The 16,711-nt window shown below is 37.1% G+C and overlaps 1 protein-coding gene and 2 pseudogenes across 3 annotated transcripts; 1 reads left to right on the top strand and 2 right to left on the bottom strand.

Annotated features, from left to right (window-relative positions):
• Nucleotides 1–67: 67 nt before the first annotated feature.
• Nucleotides 68–5,056, bottom strand: LOC146647394 (uncharacterized; annotated as a pseudogene). The gene is made up of 3 exons (XR_014908437.1): nt 3,735–5,056; nt 3,061–3,141; nt 68–2,437 (listed from the first exon to the last, which is right to left on the bottom strand). The product of XR_014908437.1 is annotated as an uncharacterized LOC146647394 (transcript).
• A 1,306-nt stretch (nt 5,057–6,362) lies between these two features.
• Nucleotides 6,363–9,218, top strand: LOC146647393 (uncharacterized; annotated as a pseudogene). The gene is made up of 8 exons (XR_014908441.1): nt 6,363–6,402; nt 6,513–6,631; nt 6,727–7,119; nt 7,199–7,397; nt 7,525–7,736; nt 7,849–7,996; nt 8,075–8,179; nt 8,510–9,218. The product of XR_014908441.1 is annotated as an uncharacterized LOC146647393 (transcript).
• A 1,072-nt stretch (nt 9,219–10,290) lies between these two features.
• LOC146647392 (uncharacterized) lies at nt 10,291–16,711 on the bottom strand. The gene is made up of 11 exons (XM_085389970.1): nt 16,478–16,711; nt 16,268–16,376; nt 15,358–15,452; nt 14,688–15,098; nt 14,512–14,597; nt 13,969–14,105; nt 13,440–13,499; nt 12,890–13,128; nt 12,629–12,776; nt 11,871–11,980; nt 10,291–11,422 (listed from the first exon to the last, which is right to left on the bottom strand). Exons 2-11 carry the CDS (start codon nt 16,305–16,307, stop codon nt 11,111–11,113), a joined length of 1,638 nt encoding a protein of 545 aa, XP_085246096.1. The 5' UTR covers nt 16,308–16,376; nt 16,478–16,711; the 3' UTR covers nt 10,291–11,110.

Here is a 16,711-nt window from a genome sequence, read left to right as displayed (position 1 = left end):
AAATTCCTTGTAGCTTGACAAGATTTATTGTCTTAATTTTAGCCAGATTATCTTGTCCATCTTGTTTTGAACATTACAAGCTAGTTTCCAGTCTCATGTGTTAGATGATTAGACTTGTTTCAAGTATATATTACTTTTTTTCCTTATTTAGTCTGTATATCTAAAAATGAACCATTTTACATTTATTTCAAGCAAAAATAGCTTTTAGATAGAGTGTAAAACAAAAATTATCTCAAAATAAGAAACATTCACCTTTTTCCTTGAAATAAGAAAGTCACTCATTGGAAGGTATTTATTTCAGGTTTTTAAAGAAAGGACATCTTCAAGGTTATATTTTGTCATAACATAGACACTGTTTCTGAAATTGACTGGGTAATATGACGTAAAATCAAGTAGGTCTTCAACATCAGTCAGTTCAGTTGCTTGGGCAAGGTTGGGAATTGCAATTTCATAGGCAAGAAAGTCTTTGTTGAAACCCAAGGTTTCATACACCTGGTATTCAAAACAATAAAGTACACTATTAACAATAAAAATGTTTTTTACAAGTCCAAAGATAGGGTTTAAACCATTTGCTGAAATGAGTATAAGAGACCTGTCACAGATGTATTTGTTTCCATGTAAAATAAGCCACTTTACTCTAACGGCATGATGTATAGCATCTTCAATCCCCAAAAAATCTACAACCTTTGATTGCAAATGGTCCATATTAGCAACCTCTGATATAGGACCTAGTTCTTTCTCATTTACAAATATCGGATGCTCAGTTCCTGCTTCACTTTGGCAACACTCCAGCAGCTGATTGTGGTTTACAAGAGACTTGCACACATTCTTAAAGTTTAATTTGGATGACCATTGTTTAAAAAAACTGTGTTTAGACTCGAATCTCATGCACATATGACGTATTACAGGTCCCAGGGCAATAATTTGAGAGGGAAGATGCAGCATGTAATGTTGCTTTGGTATTACATTTTTTTCTGGGAATAGTTGCCTGAATTGTTTAAGATGATCTTCTATCATTTTTTTTAGTTTGGACACAGTTTGTAAAGACACAACTGGGGCAAAAAGTATTTTAACAATTTCAATTAAATCCAAAATAAACTGGATAAAGGGATTTTTCTCTACAACACTGTACAATAAGAATGGCAAAATCTTGATCAATATAAGCATTTGTCCAGAGGATTGTTTGAGTCTGTTGTCACTTGAAGCTAAAGTAGCAATACTAATTGGTGAAGGCTTGTCACGTATGTCCACTGATGAAAAAGGAAAGTTCTGCATGGCAGAATTAAACAAGTCCAAATCCAAATTTCCAGATAAAACAAGGTATTTCAACACACACTTAATTTCCATTGGTGCCACTCCTTCAAGAATTACATGCATAATATCCTGTGGCATCTGCTCTATGAGATTAAAACCTGGGAAATCAACTAATTTGCTTTGTCTATTTATGCCAAAAGTCGTTTTGAGCGAGGATTTCAAAAATTCGGTAGTTGCCCTTTCTATTTCAATGCACTGCCTAATGTGTCCGTCCAATGTCCGTCTGGTGAAACTATGTTCATTGAAATTTTCTTGCATTTCATCAAAAGTACACTCACAATGACGACATTTGCTATACGCAAAACCAACTCCTTCCTTAAATCCTGCAAGCTCATGCTGGGCAAGAGTGTCTCCACACACAGCAACAACTGCTCCGTTTAAATAAAATTCCCCATTGACAGTGTTAATCATAACACCATCGTACAGTAACTTCAAGTCCTCATTGATTCTCCGCAGTATCTACCCCACACTCATCTATGTCCCTAGACTTTGCGATTGCGAGAAGTCTGATGGAAGCCAACTTTGATCTAAACTTAGGGTCTATGTTGCCTAAGGTGTAATAAAACATTAGTAGTTTATTTACACTTGCACGTGACCCTAGGGGGTTACACATTTCTATCTCATCAGAATAGAGTATCAGTTGTAAAGCAGAGTTCTTCTTTGAAAACAGTGGGTGGGTTTTGAAAATAATTCCATCATTAATGTCATACAAAAAACTGGCGTTGGGGCAACTCTGAGGTCCAGCACTGAGCATGTCAAATAGTCTTGAATTGGATAAAAGCTGTTTCAAACTTTCAATCAAAGGAATGTAGTAGAAAGACTTGTTTTTGATTGCAAGAACTCTCGATTCTCCCTTTTTAACTCTACAGGCATAATTGGAAATGATGATCTCCTCAGGTGTGACAGGGTTGAAATGCATCTGTGTTACACGGTCCTGTAGGTTTGAGGCTGCACATATGGGAAAGGGATCCTGAAAGTTGTCCAGTGTTGAAAGAACTTCTTGTTGTAAAGGTCCATTGCTGTCAGGTTGCCTTTCAAGGATGGTCTTTATTTTTCCCCTCAAGGACGTCAGAAGAGCTGTTTGATACTGTTGGACACCAAGGACAATGTTGTTGACACTCCTCTGATGGGGGAAAAAAAAAACACATCAGAGACATGAAAGCGTAAATAGAAAATATAACAGAAGCAAAATGCAACTCTATTTCTTTAGCTCAAATTAATGAGCCACTGAATGTTGTAATTTACCAGTGGAGCAGTAGAAGAAGAAATCAGCCAATAATTGGCATTGTTTTGCATGACATGCCACATGCATGACTCACGTGGCACAAACACATTGCACCGAGCAAGATGGAGGAGCATGAAAGGTTACAACAGAAAAAGTGAACAAATGATTGCCTCATTTATTTATTTTTTATGTAATTCTACTTCATTTGTCTTTTATGCCTAAAAGTGAACACATTTTACACTGTTAAGCCTATTTTAAACTGTTGAGTGTGCCCAGAGTTACATACATTGCAGTGAACTGCACAACTCTTGTGCTTAACTTCTTCGTAATGTACATTTGTTCTTAATAACTTATATAGGTGAAAGTAATAGCTGAATAAAACCAGCGATGAAAAACAATCAATTAATTGCAAAGATAGTGGACAGATTATGAAAAAAAAATCATTAGTTGCAGCCTTACATTGAACCAGACTTATTAACAAGTTAACAATGACACCCCCATAATATCAGATGAAGCAGTACCTGTGATAGGTGGCATTGCTCCCGCACACCAATAGCAAATGCAGCTGCACATCTGGCAAGATCAACAGTTTCTCTTTTACCCTACAGGACAAAAAGAAAAACAATTGTGTAAGAAAAATGACTCACTCAGAATGTGTTTCAAATTCCACCAGATGCAAAACAAAACAAAGAAATATTCCAAACTGTTGTACATTTTTGCTATTAAAAGATTCATACTACAATGGATAGCTAATGAAGCTGCAAATGTTATGAACAATTTAAGAGTTATTTAATGAAACTTAACCAATCTTTATGGAATCTACTCTGAAGTTAACTGAAAGAAAAATTTGAAAGCTGCTTGGTTCATGGAGCATCTAACAACAACCAAGGCAGGTACACAACACTGGTAAATAAGTTTATTTATTATGTTTAAGTATGGTAACTAAGCCTACATTGTTGTGCAAGCCTGAATTTCAGCGGATTCATGCATTTGAAATTCAGCACTGGCCTTCATACCTATTAAAATATTCTAATCAAGTAGTTTATCTTAGAAAACACATAACTTTAAAACTATAATTTTCACTTGAACTGAGTACATTTCTGAATTGGGGTAACTGTGCTTGGTTAAGGTTAAACAACACACATACATTTAAAAATTCGCGCGCGTACACACAGAAACACATAAAGTACATTACCTGATTCTGACGAGGTGTTTGAAGCTCAGCCGCGTCTTGCTCCATCACGTTCTGACTTTCCTGTCGCTCCTCCTCCAACACCTCCGATGTTACTGGGGGGTCTAGTGGTGGTGGCTCTACTTCAGTGCCATTGCCATTGCTAACAGTTTGTCTGGGTTCGGCAGTATAGTCGGCAAAAATGGCTGTACCAAAATTTTCGCCTCCTAATACATTTGCATCGGATGAAGCTGTCAGCCATCCTGTAGGCGGGTTCCCAGTGGAGATGTATTGTGGATGTGTGCGTCTGAGATGGTGGTAAAACGAGTTGAAAACACGGTAATCCTCGGCGCATCCATCGACTCCACAAATGACACGGAAATCTGGACTGCGACTGTGTGCAGTATTAATGTGACTTAAGAGAGACTTCAATGTTAACGCCACAAAGACGAAGCAAATCACACACCTCCAACAGGCCATTGTATTAGACTAAAGTCAAGCAAAAAATATGTTGCAGTGTGGAGCTGTTGCCGCGCTAGTTTGGGAAATACCAAGTTCATGGGGGGAGGGGGGTATTACAAACTGGAGCTGTAAAAACAAAAAATGGTCACAAATAAGGTAAAATGAAATAACACCTATAAGAGTTTATTTTAAATCAATGAAGAAGAAATTTACCTATCATACTGACTGTGTTTTATGAACGTACAAACCACTAAATTGTATATAGAAGCAAAAATTGAGATGTGCACCCCCTTCGTGTTCCATGTTAGTTGCTACCCAACTCCGTTTGAATTTGGAGTCACAGGAATCTTCTGCACCTGAGCATTGAAAGAAAAACTGTAAGAGAAAACTTCGTCAAGAAAGAGAGGTAAGCAATTTTAATTTTTCGAATGTAAGTAGTGTGTAGTCTAATCACTGTTTTAAAGTCAAGCGGACAGAATAATAAATTTAATTTGAGCGCGGGAAGGAGTAATGTAGCATGCTAACGGATGCTAGCGTTAGCTTAGCAGCCCTCGCATGTGGTTCAGAGAACATTATTTAGTGAAGTATCTACTGTAATGTTGTGAGAATTCCTAGCTATGCTATTTATAAGGGGCAGTATTAGCCATTTGTATTAACTTAAGAAGAAGAAGAAGAAGAAGAAAGTGTACTTTATTGGTCCCCGTGGGGAAAATCCCTCTCTGCATTTAACCCATTCACTCAGTGAAGCAGTGGGCAGCCACTGGGCGCCCGGGGAGCAGTGTGTAGGGACGGTACCTTGCTCAGGGGTACCTCAGGGTAGCTGTTCAGGGGAATCGAACCCCCGACCTTCCGATCATGGGGCCACCACTCTACCTACTGAGCTATCCCTGCCCAGTGTGCCTAAGTTAATAGGCACACTGAGAATTTCTTTCAATTAGCAAGAGAGCTAATTAACCACATTCAGGGTTTTCCAATTGTCTTTGACTGATTTACTAGCTGCTTGAATTCCCTCACAAGGTGTGGGTTTAAATTAATATTTTGATATTAATTGGATTTATTAAAGTGGGCTCAAAACAGTGTTATTCAGGAATCAGGCTGGTTGGTAAAACAAGTAGCGCTGTGTATCGATTCAAAATTGAAACAGAAGATGGCAGCACTGTATGTACAAGGATGCCAGCTGCCGTTAAACCCCGAAGAAGAAGCTGTATCCCAGAATTCATAGCGCGGCCTAGCTCAGTTTCCAAAAATGGCGGAAGCTAGTTAGTTTTAAAATTTCTCTTATTACTCTTTCTAGGTCACAAAATAAACGTTTAACATATTTTCAGGCGAGAATGTAGCCGTGTAAACTTCAAATATCTGGACAGTTTATCAAGACACCACATATTTTCAAAAGCGCTCCGACGTTTTCGGAGACGTCTGTTACCCACTAGCTCGATAGCTAGCCGGGGTTTAACGCTCACTAGAGCCGTGAGAACACCGGACTCCGGGCGAACCATTTTCAAAACCACCGCCGTCTTTCACTACTCAGGTGAAACATGATATATAAGTCACTTAAATAACTTAAAAATGTTATTGTTTGGCTTTTTTCAGTATTTTATTTGTTCCTGAGTAAATCGGTTTGGCTGAGATTAAAGTTATAGTTTTTACACAGCTGAATAAACGTCAAGCAGACAGCTGATTATCAGAAGTGTGAGATGCTGGAGAATATACTCCGGTGTCCTTTTATATTTTAGATAGCAATGAGCAATCTGCAAATTTCTTTAAAATGTAATAAACTATCATTTGCCTTTATTTTTAGTTAGCACATACCTTAAACATTTAAAGCTATAAGCTAATGATCATTATGTAAGAGCAGATACTGCTGGTGCAATAAGCTGTACATTTTACGTCCAATGGATGCATGATCTGGCAGCCCTAGTCAGCATAATCTTATTGATGAAATTCAATGACACAAATCTGGGTGAGTAAAAGTTCACCGGGCAATATTGTATAACCCTTTCAGACCTCAGCCGGGCTGTCTGGACATTTCTTTTCTATAATAGCTTTAAAAAGGGTAAAAATGTTGAACAATCAAAACGATTCTTTGACGTGAATCAATTTGATTCTCATGGGACTCAATTAAGATTCAACTTTTCAAATGTTTTTAACATAACACTAATTGTAAACATTTGTCTTGCAGGTGACTGATGAATGGAGAAGCTGGATGATGTTACAGTATCTGTCCTTAAAGGTTATATTTGATAATATATTTGTGTGTGTGTATATTTATTTATTAAAAAACAGTTATGTTTGTGCAGTTATGTGCTTGCACAGTTTAACTGGTGTTTGTCTTTTTGTTAGCTGCAAGCATTGACGAGCGCATGCTTTTAACATTGACCCGTGATGATCTGAGGGACCTTTTTTCTGGGCCTGAGCACTTTCTCAGAAGAAAACATGTGTGGTCAATAATTCATCCTGAGGTATTATGTAAAAAATATTTAGTTCAACTAATCTCCAGAAAGTATGCTTTTATTTTAGCAGTACTTGACATTTTTATTTTCTCACCCTAAACCAGGAAGACCATCCGCTACCACAGAAACCTGAAACAACTTCTTCACCCAGGGTAGTTGCAACAGGCCCTCCAACTGCTGATGCTAATGTAAGCCAGCTGAAAACCTTGCAGCTCCCCAGTCCTCCAGAATATGTTCTGTACACCGACAGTGAGTTGGAGCAATGCCGAAAGAGTTACCTGGAGTTGGCCTGCTCCGGCAGGGAACAGGCATGCGTCATGTCAAAAGAACTGAGATGCAGATTGGTGAGAAATACAATCACAAGTATGGTGTCCCTTTTGAGAGCAAGCCAAGGCCAAATGGAGCAATACCCCTCTAAGACCGAAATCACTGCAATGGCTAAAAAAGTTGTGGAATATTATCCTATGCTGCAGGATAATGATGCAAGCGTAAAACACGTAAGTTCTTGTATTTGTGTCTCATATATAAATCATTTTGTTTTGTTCAGGGGGCATGATATATATGTATTTTCACCAGGAGAAAAGGCTGCAAAATATGAAAACACCAGTAAAAAGGCAAGGACCAACACCGGAGAGGGGACGGCCCAAGAGAAGGCTCACTGACCTCTACCCAAGGGATGAAGAAGCTGATGATGAAGATGCTGATCGCAGTTCTTCCAGTGGTGCATCTACTCTGTTATCACCTGTCAGAAATTCTGACAATGCCTCCACTTCATGTGAGTACATACTAGTAATTTTGTAAAATGGTTATCAACACACAGCCAGTAGTAGCTAATGTTTTGTGGAAGTCTACTTCAGTAACAATGAAAAACCAAAATGCTCTTGTACTTCTCTCTATCTTAGCTGACAAGGATAGTCGGCAAATACAAGCAAGACATTACAAAACATTACAAGAAATGTGTAAGAAGGCAAAACCAAACCAAGAAGATGTGTCCCAGCTATTAGACCTCGAGTTTGAAGCCAGAAGATCCTTCATTGACTCAGACACCATGAAAGAGGAGAACAGAGCTTGCCTCATCTTGGATGCATATCCATGCTTTAAAGAATTGCATCATGTAAGTTTTTGGAAGAGTTAATAAATAATCACTTTAATTTCAAATATATTTGGTGTGGTAGTAAAGTTATTTTAATTTTATTTGTCTACTTATTTTTTTAAACCTATTGTAGGCGTTGGGTGAGCTTCGCAGAATTTTGGATCCCCACAACAACAAGTTCATCAGTCAAGTAAAACTGAGATGGGAAGAATTCTGCTCCAGGGTAGAGTTCTACGGTGTGTCAAAGAAGGCAATGAATCCACCAATGACCATGGACAAAAGTAAGTTTTACCATTTGAATACAAAGTTCTCATCCTTTAAAATTTATGTTTATGAAGGTTTGTTTCTGCTTTGTCCAGCTGAAGCCCACCTTGCACTGATGAAGGCTCTTCCTCTTTCCCACACCTGCCCATCCACCAAAAAAGATGGGGAATGCTTCTGAAGCATTTCTACATGTCCTGAAGGTAAGTTTTATAAAATTTGCTTATAAAGATCTACAGAAAATTTGGCAAACAAAATATTTCGGTCAAACATGACTCAAAAATGCTTTTTCAGTTTCAGCCGAAAGACTTAAATCTATAATTTATTGTTTTCATTAATCTATAACGTATTTAATGTACACGAGTGTGGTCACATAAGGAGTCACTTGATAAACCATAAGTCAAAACTACTATAAAATGTGTGTAACCAACAAAGAACAGGATAATGACATCTCCAACGTTATGACCAAATCCCAGCAAAAAAACATACAATTAACATAAGATGTTGACTGTCATGTCTTTTGTGTCTTGCAGCCTACAGAAGATCCAGATGCTGTCCTCCAGAAACGAAGCTTGTCATGTCCAGTAGTGATGTTCGATGGCTGCAAGTGTGTCATTGCTGTTGGTAATTTACCAGTTACAACATTTGACAAAGAAAAAATTGGTGAGGCTATGATATATGTGATGGCATACTTTTATGCACTCCATCTGACTTACCCCAAATGCGTGGCAACCCTGCTGTCTGTCATTCAGACAGAAGTTCTCCATGATGCCATTCATGAGCATGACACTACATCATCTTACAGAAAAGCCCTGGCAGAATGGCATGCATTTATTGGAAAGTAGTGTGTAAATTTCAGATAAGATTAGAGAGGGCACTTCTGTTTTGTTTTTGTTTGTTTTTTTTTCTTCCAATCTGGGTCTTATTTCTAAAATGGAAAATGTTCATTTACTCACCCAGACAAGTTTTGTGGTATTTGGTGTCATTCGGAAGAAATTAGAATCTTTGTGGTCTTCCTATGTCACTCGTCAATTTTAATGGGGCAATGGCGAAACCTCTAAGGCTGTTGAAATGTTGAAACCACTTAAACTCATAATGTTGGACCTGTACTGTTCAATTGTATCTTTATTATCTGCAGGTTATTGTTAAAGTGGACAAATAAAGATGGACACTTTTACTCTGTTTCAGTTTTGTTTTGTCCTTAATCAGCAATATAATCTTAAAGTAGTGTTTAGCTAAATTTAAAAAGAAGAAATATCTTTAAAATGATTTAATGTACTAGTTTTTAGATTATTTGCCTTGATTTGTTTGTTAGAATAAGTGTTTTATGCCTATTTTCAGATTTAATTTCTTCAACATTTTACTTAGAACAAGTGGTTAAAGCTTATTTTAGGTTTCAAGCCATGATTGGTTGCCTGGAATAAGTGTAAAAGACTTATTTTTAGCTTTATTATCTTTATTTGTGGCCTACAATCAGTGGTTAAAGCTTATTTTAAGTTTCAATTGTTCTAATTTGTTGCCTGGAATGAGTGTAAAATACTTATTTTTAGCTTTATTTAAATCTAGATATTGTTCTTATTTCAAGAAATCTTATTAAGAAAAAAACACTTACCCCATGGGCAGATAATTTCACTTGTTTTAAGCAAATCTTCACCAAAAATAAGTGTATTTTTCTAGTATTAAGGAGGTGGGTTTTTGCAGTGCTGAGGATCACAGAAATAGGTGCAGAGTTTATCATCCACACAAGATCAGCTGATCTGTCTGAGAACCTGGAGGATAGAGTTTTACCGAGTCCTGCAAAGGTTTCACTTTTAGAGCTGCAGGTTCTACAGCTGTGATCACTGTGCAGTGCATGCTGGTCAACTGTATCTGTGGTCACAGGAATGTAGTCAGTGATGGCCTGAAAGATGAAACTGGCTGCACACTGGAAAAAATGGCCCTCCAAAAACAAGAAAAAAAAAACTTAATACAAGTTATTTTTTGCTTGAAATAAGTGAAAAAATCTGCCAATGGAACAAGTGAAAATTCTCTTGACAAGATTTCTTGAAATAAGCCAGTGAATCAAGCCTTACGAGATCTTGAAATTAGCTGGAAAAACTCATTCTTAGCTATATTTTACTAGTGTTGTGAAGTTTTTGTGTCTCATAATAAGTTTGTGGTGCTCAAAAGTAGTATTTTCGCCTCAAAAAAAAGCATTTTTTCTATAAACCTCCCAACATCATCCTCATTGTTTTCAGTGTATATAACTTGTTTTCAGTTCTAAAAACGTGACACCCATCTAGTCCAACACCTTACTTGAAATAAGATTAGAAATTGGCATTTCGAGACAAAATGTACTAAAGTTAGCATTCTTTTACTAGTATTAGGCAATCTTTTTTGTAATAATTCTCTATTTCTAGTGCATTTACCCCATATTCAAGACTTTTACCTACTGCTTATAAGACAAAAAAAAATGAGAACTATAGACTTCAAAAGCAACAACTTTATTGATAAAACCCCATAAACAGAGGGGACTACATAAAAGAAAGCCATTTTGCAGTGACTTTTTCCCCTGCCCAAGCTAACACTAAACACACCTGTAACATATGTGCATTGCACAGGCCAAGTACAGACAAACACTGCTAGGCTAAAACTCCTCAACCTGTAACGTTTATTATTACAAAGTGCTTTTAACATGAACATTTGACCACATTCTTCAAACAATACCATAACATTATCATTAAGGATGCACAGTATTTGATTTTTCAGCTATATCTAATATTTTACAGTTGTACTAGCCAATACACAAAGCAATTCTTACTTTTATACCAAACTAGTCAGTCTCAGCTTAGTCAATTTACTCTTTCACAGTAGAGCCTATTTTCTGAATAGTCCTCTGTCTAAACTCAACATTAAAAAAAAAAAATTAAAAAAAATAAATCTTAAAATTAACTAAAAGCGAGGCTGTCTCTGCACTGCACAAACCAAACACAAAATGCCGGCATGTTAGCCAATATTATTGTGCACCCTTAATTATAACACTGGGCTAACCTGGCCAAATTACAAACGAAAATCAATCACAACCAACATGGACTGTAGTAGCCGTGGAAGGAGAGAGGAAGTGCTTTCCTATAGTCCATCTGACCATATTGGCTTTACTGGCCAATAAAAGCAGTCCACTCAGCCATGCTCTTCTTGTAAGATGATGTGAGATCTCTCTCATGGATTTTGTCCAAGAGAACCTCCGTCTGTATGACGGAAAGCAGAGTGGCTACACACTTTGGGTATGTAAGGTGAAGGGTGTAATAGTAGGCCATAAGGTATAAAGCACCCTCGGTAACCAAGTCTTTTGGAAACGTGGTTATTGGCACATCTCCTACCGCTAGGATGCAGTTGGATGGACTCACAATCAGGACTGGGCAGGAGAGAGGACGTTTCATCAGATAGGTATTAGGGTCTTCTTGGTCCTTTAACACATAACACGGACATACTTTTGTAAGGATGATGCACTTTTGTTTCAAACACATAACTAAAGCTAAATTACAACAAAAGTTGAGGTTCTGAGAAAACACATCTGAAATTGCTACTTTTAATTATTCTCGATGGAATTACTGTTCACATCTGTCTCGCCTTCCTGAAAAACAGAAAACCAAGGCTACATTTAATTAGGTATCATTGAGGTGATAAAAATGTGCTACCACGTAATGCATCCATGTTTGTATTTACTGGTCACAGAGATCTAACCTGTGAGAACCCTCATTCCAAAAATGTGTTTTAGGTGCCTTTTGAAGGCTTAGAACATATAATATGTGAATATAAAATACTTTGGCACTCATCAGAAGAAGCATTTTTTTAATACTGTTGTCCCAAAAAGAACAAAAACAAAAAACAACTGCTACATTTTACACAACTCACCTCAAGGACATGCACCAGAGCCTCACTCGCATCCCGTGCCCTCTTTGGAGGAGCAGAGGTGGATGGGAACAGTGATGGCAGCACATGTAGGATCTCAAGAGCCTGTTCAGCTATACAGAAGAAAGAATCATCATCTCATTACCACACTTAAACAAAATCCTCAAGATCAAAAAAAACAAAACAACAACAACAAATTTTTGGCCAGTGACAACCATCGTGGATTGAAAAGGTGAACAACAAGACACTAGCACATGAAAGTTAAAGCTGTAATCCATAGTTTAAGCTTGTCACAGTAACCTAAAAAAAGCTAAATGGTGTAGATAATTGTTGTATACTGTGTTTACAGTAGGCTAATATGACTTATGCTTGAATGCTAACTACACCTACATTGACTTACATTTCATTAATGTCAGTCTGTAAAACTTAATGCTGAGGAGGGGAGGGGGAACAAAAAGGGATTTATCTTACATCGTATGTTGTGTAGTGAGCCTACACAACAACCTTTTCCTAAACCGGCCTGTTGGTTTGTATTTTTAGCCTTTTGTAGCGTTGAGTCTGTTTTCCCTGCGCATAACTAGTAAAGGTGCGGCTTTCAGCTCCTTCAAGAAGGAGAGGGGGGGTGGGGGATTAGGCCTTTAAAATTTCAAATTCTCCTCCTCCTGTCCTCAGTAAGATTACTTTAAGCATGTTAAAGCAGTAGTCCGTAAAGATCCAAACTATACTCTGATGACCAATAACACCAAAACATCATTGCTTACCTTTATCCATTCCCATTGGGGGCTTCAGCGTCTTTTTCCATACACCAAAAAACTGCACCTTCTGGCAGAAATCTTGCCATCTTCCCTTCAGTTCATTGATGAAGTTGGCATTTTCTTTATCCAAAATGCGATGAAGCTCCTCCATCACCTATAAAATATTCAGCATACCAATACAAACATGTCAATGCATCACTGAGGAGCAAGAAGTTGGTATGATAAACATTGTTTGGCTTGAATCACATGGATTCAACAATGACTTACATGTCCAATGTCCTTGAAGCAAGGATATGCTTCTAGAACCTTTTTGTGTCTGTCCTCTTCGCGAATAGTATTTGAATCAATGAATGCTCTTCTGGCTGAAAATTCCAAATCCAGGAGCTGAGAGACATCCTGCTGGTTTGGGTTTTTTCTTTTAAACAAAGTTTGTAGGGTCTTGTAGTGTTTGGCCAAGGTTGCTGGACAGTGGGTGTCTGGACTGTTGATATCTGCAGGCTTGTTTGCTGCAAGACACAAAATTACATAAACAATGTCTCTCACTTTAAAAAAAAAATCTGTCATTAATTATGTCATTAAAATGACAAGTGTCTATAGACTATACTTTAATGGAGTTAAATCTTAAAAAAAAAAAAAATACAGCTCTGAACTTAACTATTAAATACTTATTCATTTTTCAAAATATTTACCATGTAAATGCCAATTTACATATGGTCATGCAATCATATACAATTATATGTAGGCACACAAGTGCACCCCTATAAAGAAGTGCCCACACACACACACACACAGCCATGAGGCAGTTGGATGGACTCACTATTAGGACTTGGCAGGGTAGAGTGTTCTTCTTCAAGTAGGTTTTGTGCTTTCCTTTTTCCTTAAAGACATAGCAAAGAGATATTTTGTGTCAGGGTAATACACTTTAAAAATTAGTTTGGAACCTAAATTAAAAAACAGTTAAAAAGAGAAAAAAAAAAAAAAAAAAAGCCTCTAGTGAGGCACATTGTTTTTTAAAAACATTACTTTACATGATATACTGAGTGGTTAGAGACAGTGATGTTGCACAGACTTATACTATAAACACACCACAGTACCCAGCTCTTTAAATTTATAATATACTGGCTTTTATTAATACCAATACTTTATTAACATTAATTTCCACAGAAATGTTAACAAACTGATGATAAAACAGGAAAAATGTGATGTAGTTATCATTTTCTGATGCCCATTTTAAAGCCTTTTACTTCTGTCATGTCAGGACTGCCATCTTGACTCAACATGCAGGTATATTTGTTTTATTTTTTTATGATGACCACACAGTTTGTAAATGTAAAGTTGAAACTCACCTTCTAACTCACTTGTTTTACTGGCCGACTCTGGGCTGCTCCTCCCTTCTGTGGACAGATCCAGAATGATTGTTGAGTCACTTGAATCCATTTCTTCTACGTCACTTGGCTGATCAAGACGTCGCCTCTTGGCAGAGCTGCGAAGATTAGTCAGTTAATCAATTAGTTATCAACTATAAACTCAATCAATTCATATCTTTATTGTACAGCCATTTTCAAATATACAAAGTGTAACACAAAGTGCTTCTTCCTTTCATGCTAAAACAGGTGAGGAAACTAAAGGCAGGTCACCAAATACTTGATTGATCACATTGGATCACTTCTTTCTTTCCTTAATAAAATGCCCAAACATGATTTTAGCTTTTTTGTTTGTCCTCTATCGTTGAAATTAAAATTGTCAGGTTGTGGACAAAAGAAGACTTTTGGGGAAAAACTTTCACAACTTTCAAACATCGTACTGACTAAACAACTTATCAATTAATGAGGAAAATGAATAACAGAATTATCATAGTTAAAATTAAAATTAATTAGTTGCAGCCTTACCTCTTTGAATGTCTCCCATCTGGAGTGGCTTTTTGTGGGGATCTCACATTTTGCAGTCTTTTGTTTAGCTGTGTGTACACAGTAACCTGTATAGGACATTTAATACATTTTTCCAACCACTACTAAAATGTCCAACATGAAACACTTTGGTATTGAAGTGGATGCATTTCACTTACCCATGTATTCTTGATGCCTTGGTCCTGTAGCATAGGGTAGTACTGCACTATTCTCTTTGCCATTGCTGTAATTTCTGGTTTTGATGGGTATCTATGCGATTCTCCATCCCCTTTTGCCCTCAGGATTGCAATCATACTAGTCATGGTGTTTCGGATGAGCCGACATCTGAGCTCCTTTGACATTTTGCTGCTGCGCTCTTCACCTTTCTTTGACAACTCAAAGTATTGTTGGCGGACTTGCTCAAGCTCAGTGTCAGTGTGCAATACATATTCTGGATAGAATAACTTCACAACCTTTTCAGGGCTTGTGCATTTTGCAGCAGTTGCATTTACAGTAGTGGATGTCTGTTGCTTGGGTGACTCATTAATGGAGGAGCTGGTTGAAGATTTTGAGTCATCTTGGCCAGATTCCTATAAAATAAATAATAATGAATAAAAGCAAAACGCAATTTTTGTGTGTGTGTGTGTGTGTGTGTGTGTGTGTGTGTGTGTGTGTGTGTGTGTGTGTGTGTGTGTGTGTGTGTGGAGAGGGGGGAATAGTGAAGAGCCATTCAACTCTGCCCGCGGTTAAACTAGTTGTAATCGGACAAAAACACGACGATGCCAATTTTAAGTGGTGGTGAGTGACTGAGAAACTGACCTCCAGTACATCCTGACAAGCACGTCAGACAGCTTTTCTCCGTAAAAAGTTCTCTGGGCCTGGGAAAAGATCCTGCAAGTCTTCACGAGACAGGGTGCCCATCATTCCCTCGCTGATGTTTGCAGCTATGAACACATTGGAAGAAAAACATAGCAAGATGAAATTATGCCCTACAAAGGAAACTGCATGAGAGATGAGACTATGAAAGTTGACACTTCATTAAAATTGTGTTGCTATTGCTAACTAGTTTAGTATAGAAATGTGGATACCTCATTGTCTGCTACTGTTTTTTGTATAGAGCTAATGATCAACATGCTAAAAAGACTGTACTTAAGTAAAAGTAGTGTTACTTCAAAATAAAATGAAGTAGAAGAAAAAAGTATTCTCCTCAAAAAAAATTACTTAATTAAATTAAAAAAAAATATATCTGCTGGGCTAACTGCTGTGGAAAAATTCTGTTTACAGACAAATTGTCACACTACTTTAGTAGCATTGTTGACCTCATTTTTTATATATTGGACACTGAATTTTTATCCAGCTTTAGGTATTATTAAAGGAACTGAGCTTTTTGGAATGTAGTGGAGTACAGTTACTTCTTTACAAATCTACTCAAGTAAAAGTGTAAACTATAGTGCAGTAAAACTACTCTTAAGTACTTTTTTTCCCCAAAAGTTAATCAATTAAATGTAAATTGGTAAATGTTACTGAGAATTATCCACCTCTAAGGATGAATAAATACACTTGCATAAGTAAAACAAATAACTACAAATGTTCCTAAAATGAGGAAATGATCACATGAAATGGAAGGTAAAAAAAATTACTTAAACATCATCAACGACATTATTTATAAAATAATGTAATTTGCACACTTCCGTGTTCATACACCTATGTAAAACATAAGTCCATTTAATCTGTTTAAAAATAAATTTGCATACATTACCCTTTAAAACCGACACTGTGACCTCATCCAGTCCTTCCATGCTGTTAGCCTACTTAGCACACTAGTTAGCTTTTTTGGCGTTAGCTTGCCTCGTCCAGTCACTGTTCGGCTGCAACGTTACACAATATAAACACACCAAAACATTTAGAACTTTCGAAAGGAGTGTAATATGTACAAAAAATGAGCACTGTATAATACATTTTAACTTACTTCCAATGAAACGCGAATGCAAAGAACTCTGGGACAGTAGTGGCAGGCACGTGTCTACATGAACTTAAGATGTCCACCAGATCATTCACGACAGCCAGAAACGAAGTTCGTCTTCAATTTGCCTGACATTTCTTTGGCCCAAAAATCCTAAAAGGATGATTGATTGGTTTTTAAACCAAACAACTGTCTTTGTGCATTGCAAAATAACGTTAATTATTATAGGTTAATAAAAAA

This window comes from Rhamphochromis longiceps, linkage group LG18, assembly GCF_057381845.1.
Source record: "Rhamphochromis longiceps isolate RC_006_pf linkage group LG18, R_longiceps_female_GT1.1, whole genome shotgun sequence".
NCBI classification, from domain to species: domain Eukaryota; kingdom Metazoa; phylum Chordata; class Actinopteri; order Cichliformes; family Cichlidae; genus Rhamphochromis; species Rhamphochromis longiceps.
Note: the sequence above shows the minus strand (reverse complement) of the source record. Positions and strands in the feature narration are given on the sequence as shown.

What these genes read in the sequence shown, in the direction of transcription:
- LOC146647392 (XM_085389970.1), bottom strand. Translation starts at nt 16,307, where the DNA reads ATGGAAGGACTGGATGAGGTCACAGTGTCGGTTTTAAAGG. An exon ending in AAGGCATCAAGAATACATGG is followed by an intron (nt 14,598 to 14,687) that starts GTAAGTGAAATG and finishes TGTCCTATACAG; the next exon opens with GTTACTGTGTACACACAGCT. An exon ending in TACCCTGCCAAGTCCTAATA is followed by an intron (nt 13,129 to 13,439) that starts GTGAGTCCATCC and finishes TGTGTCTTGCAG; the next exon opens with CAAACAAGCCTGCAGATATC.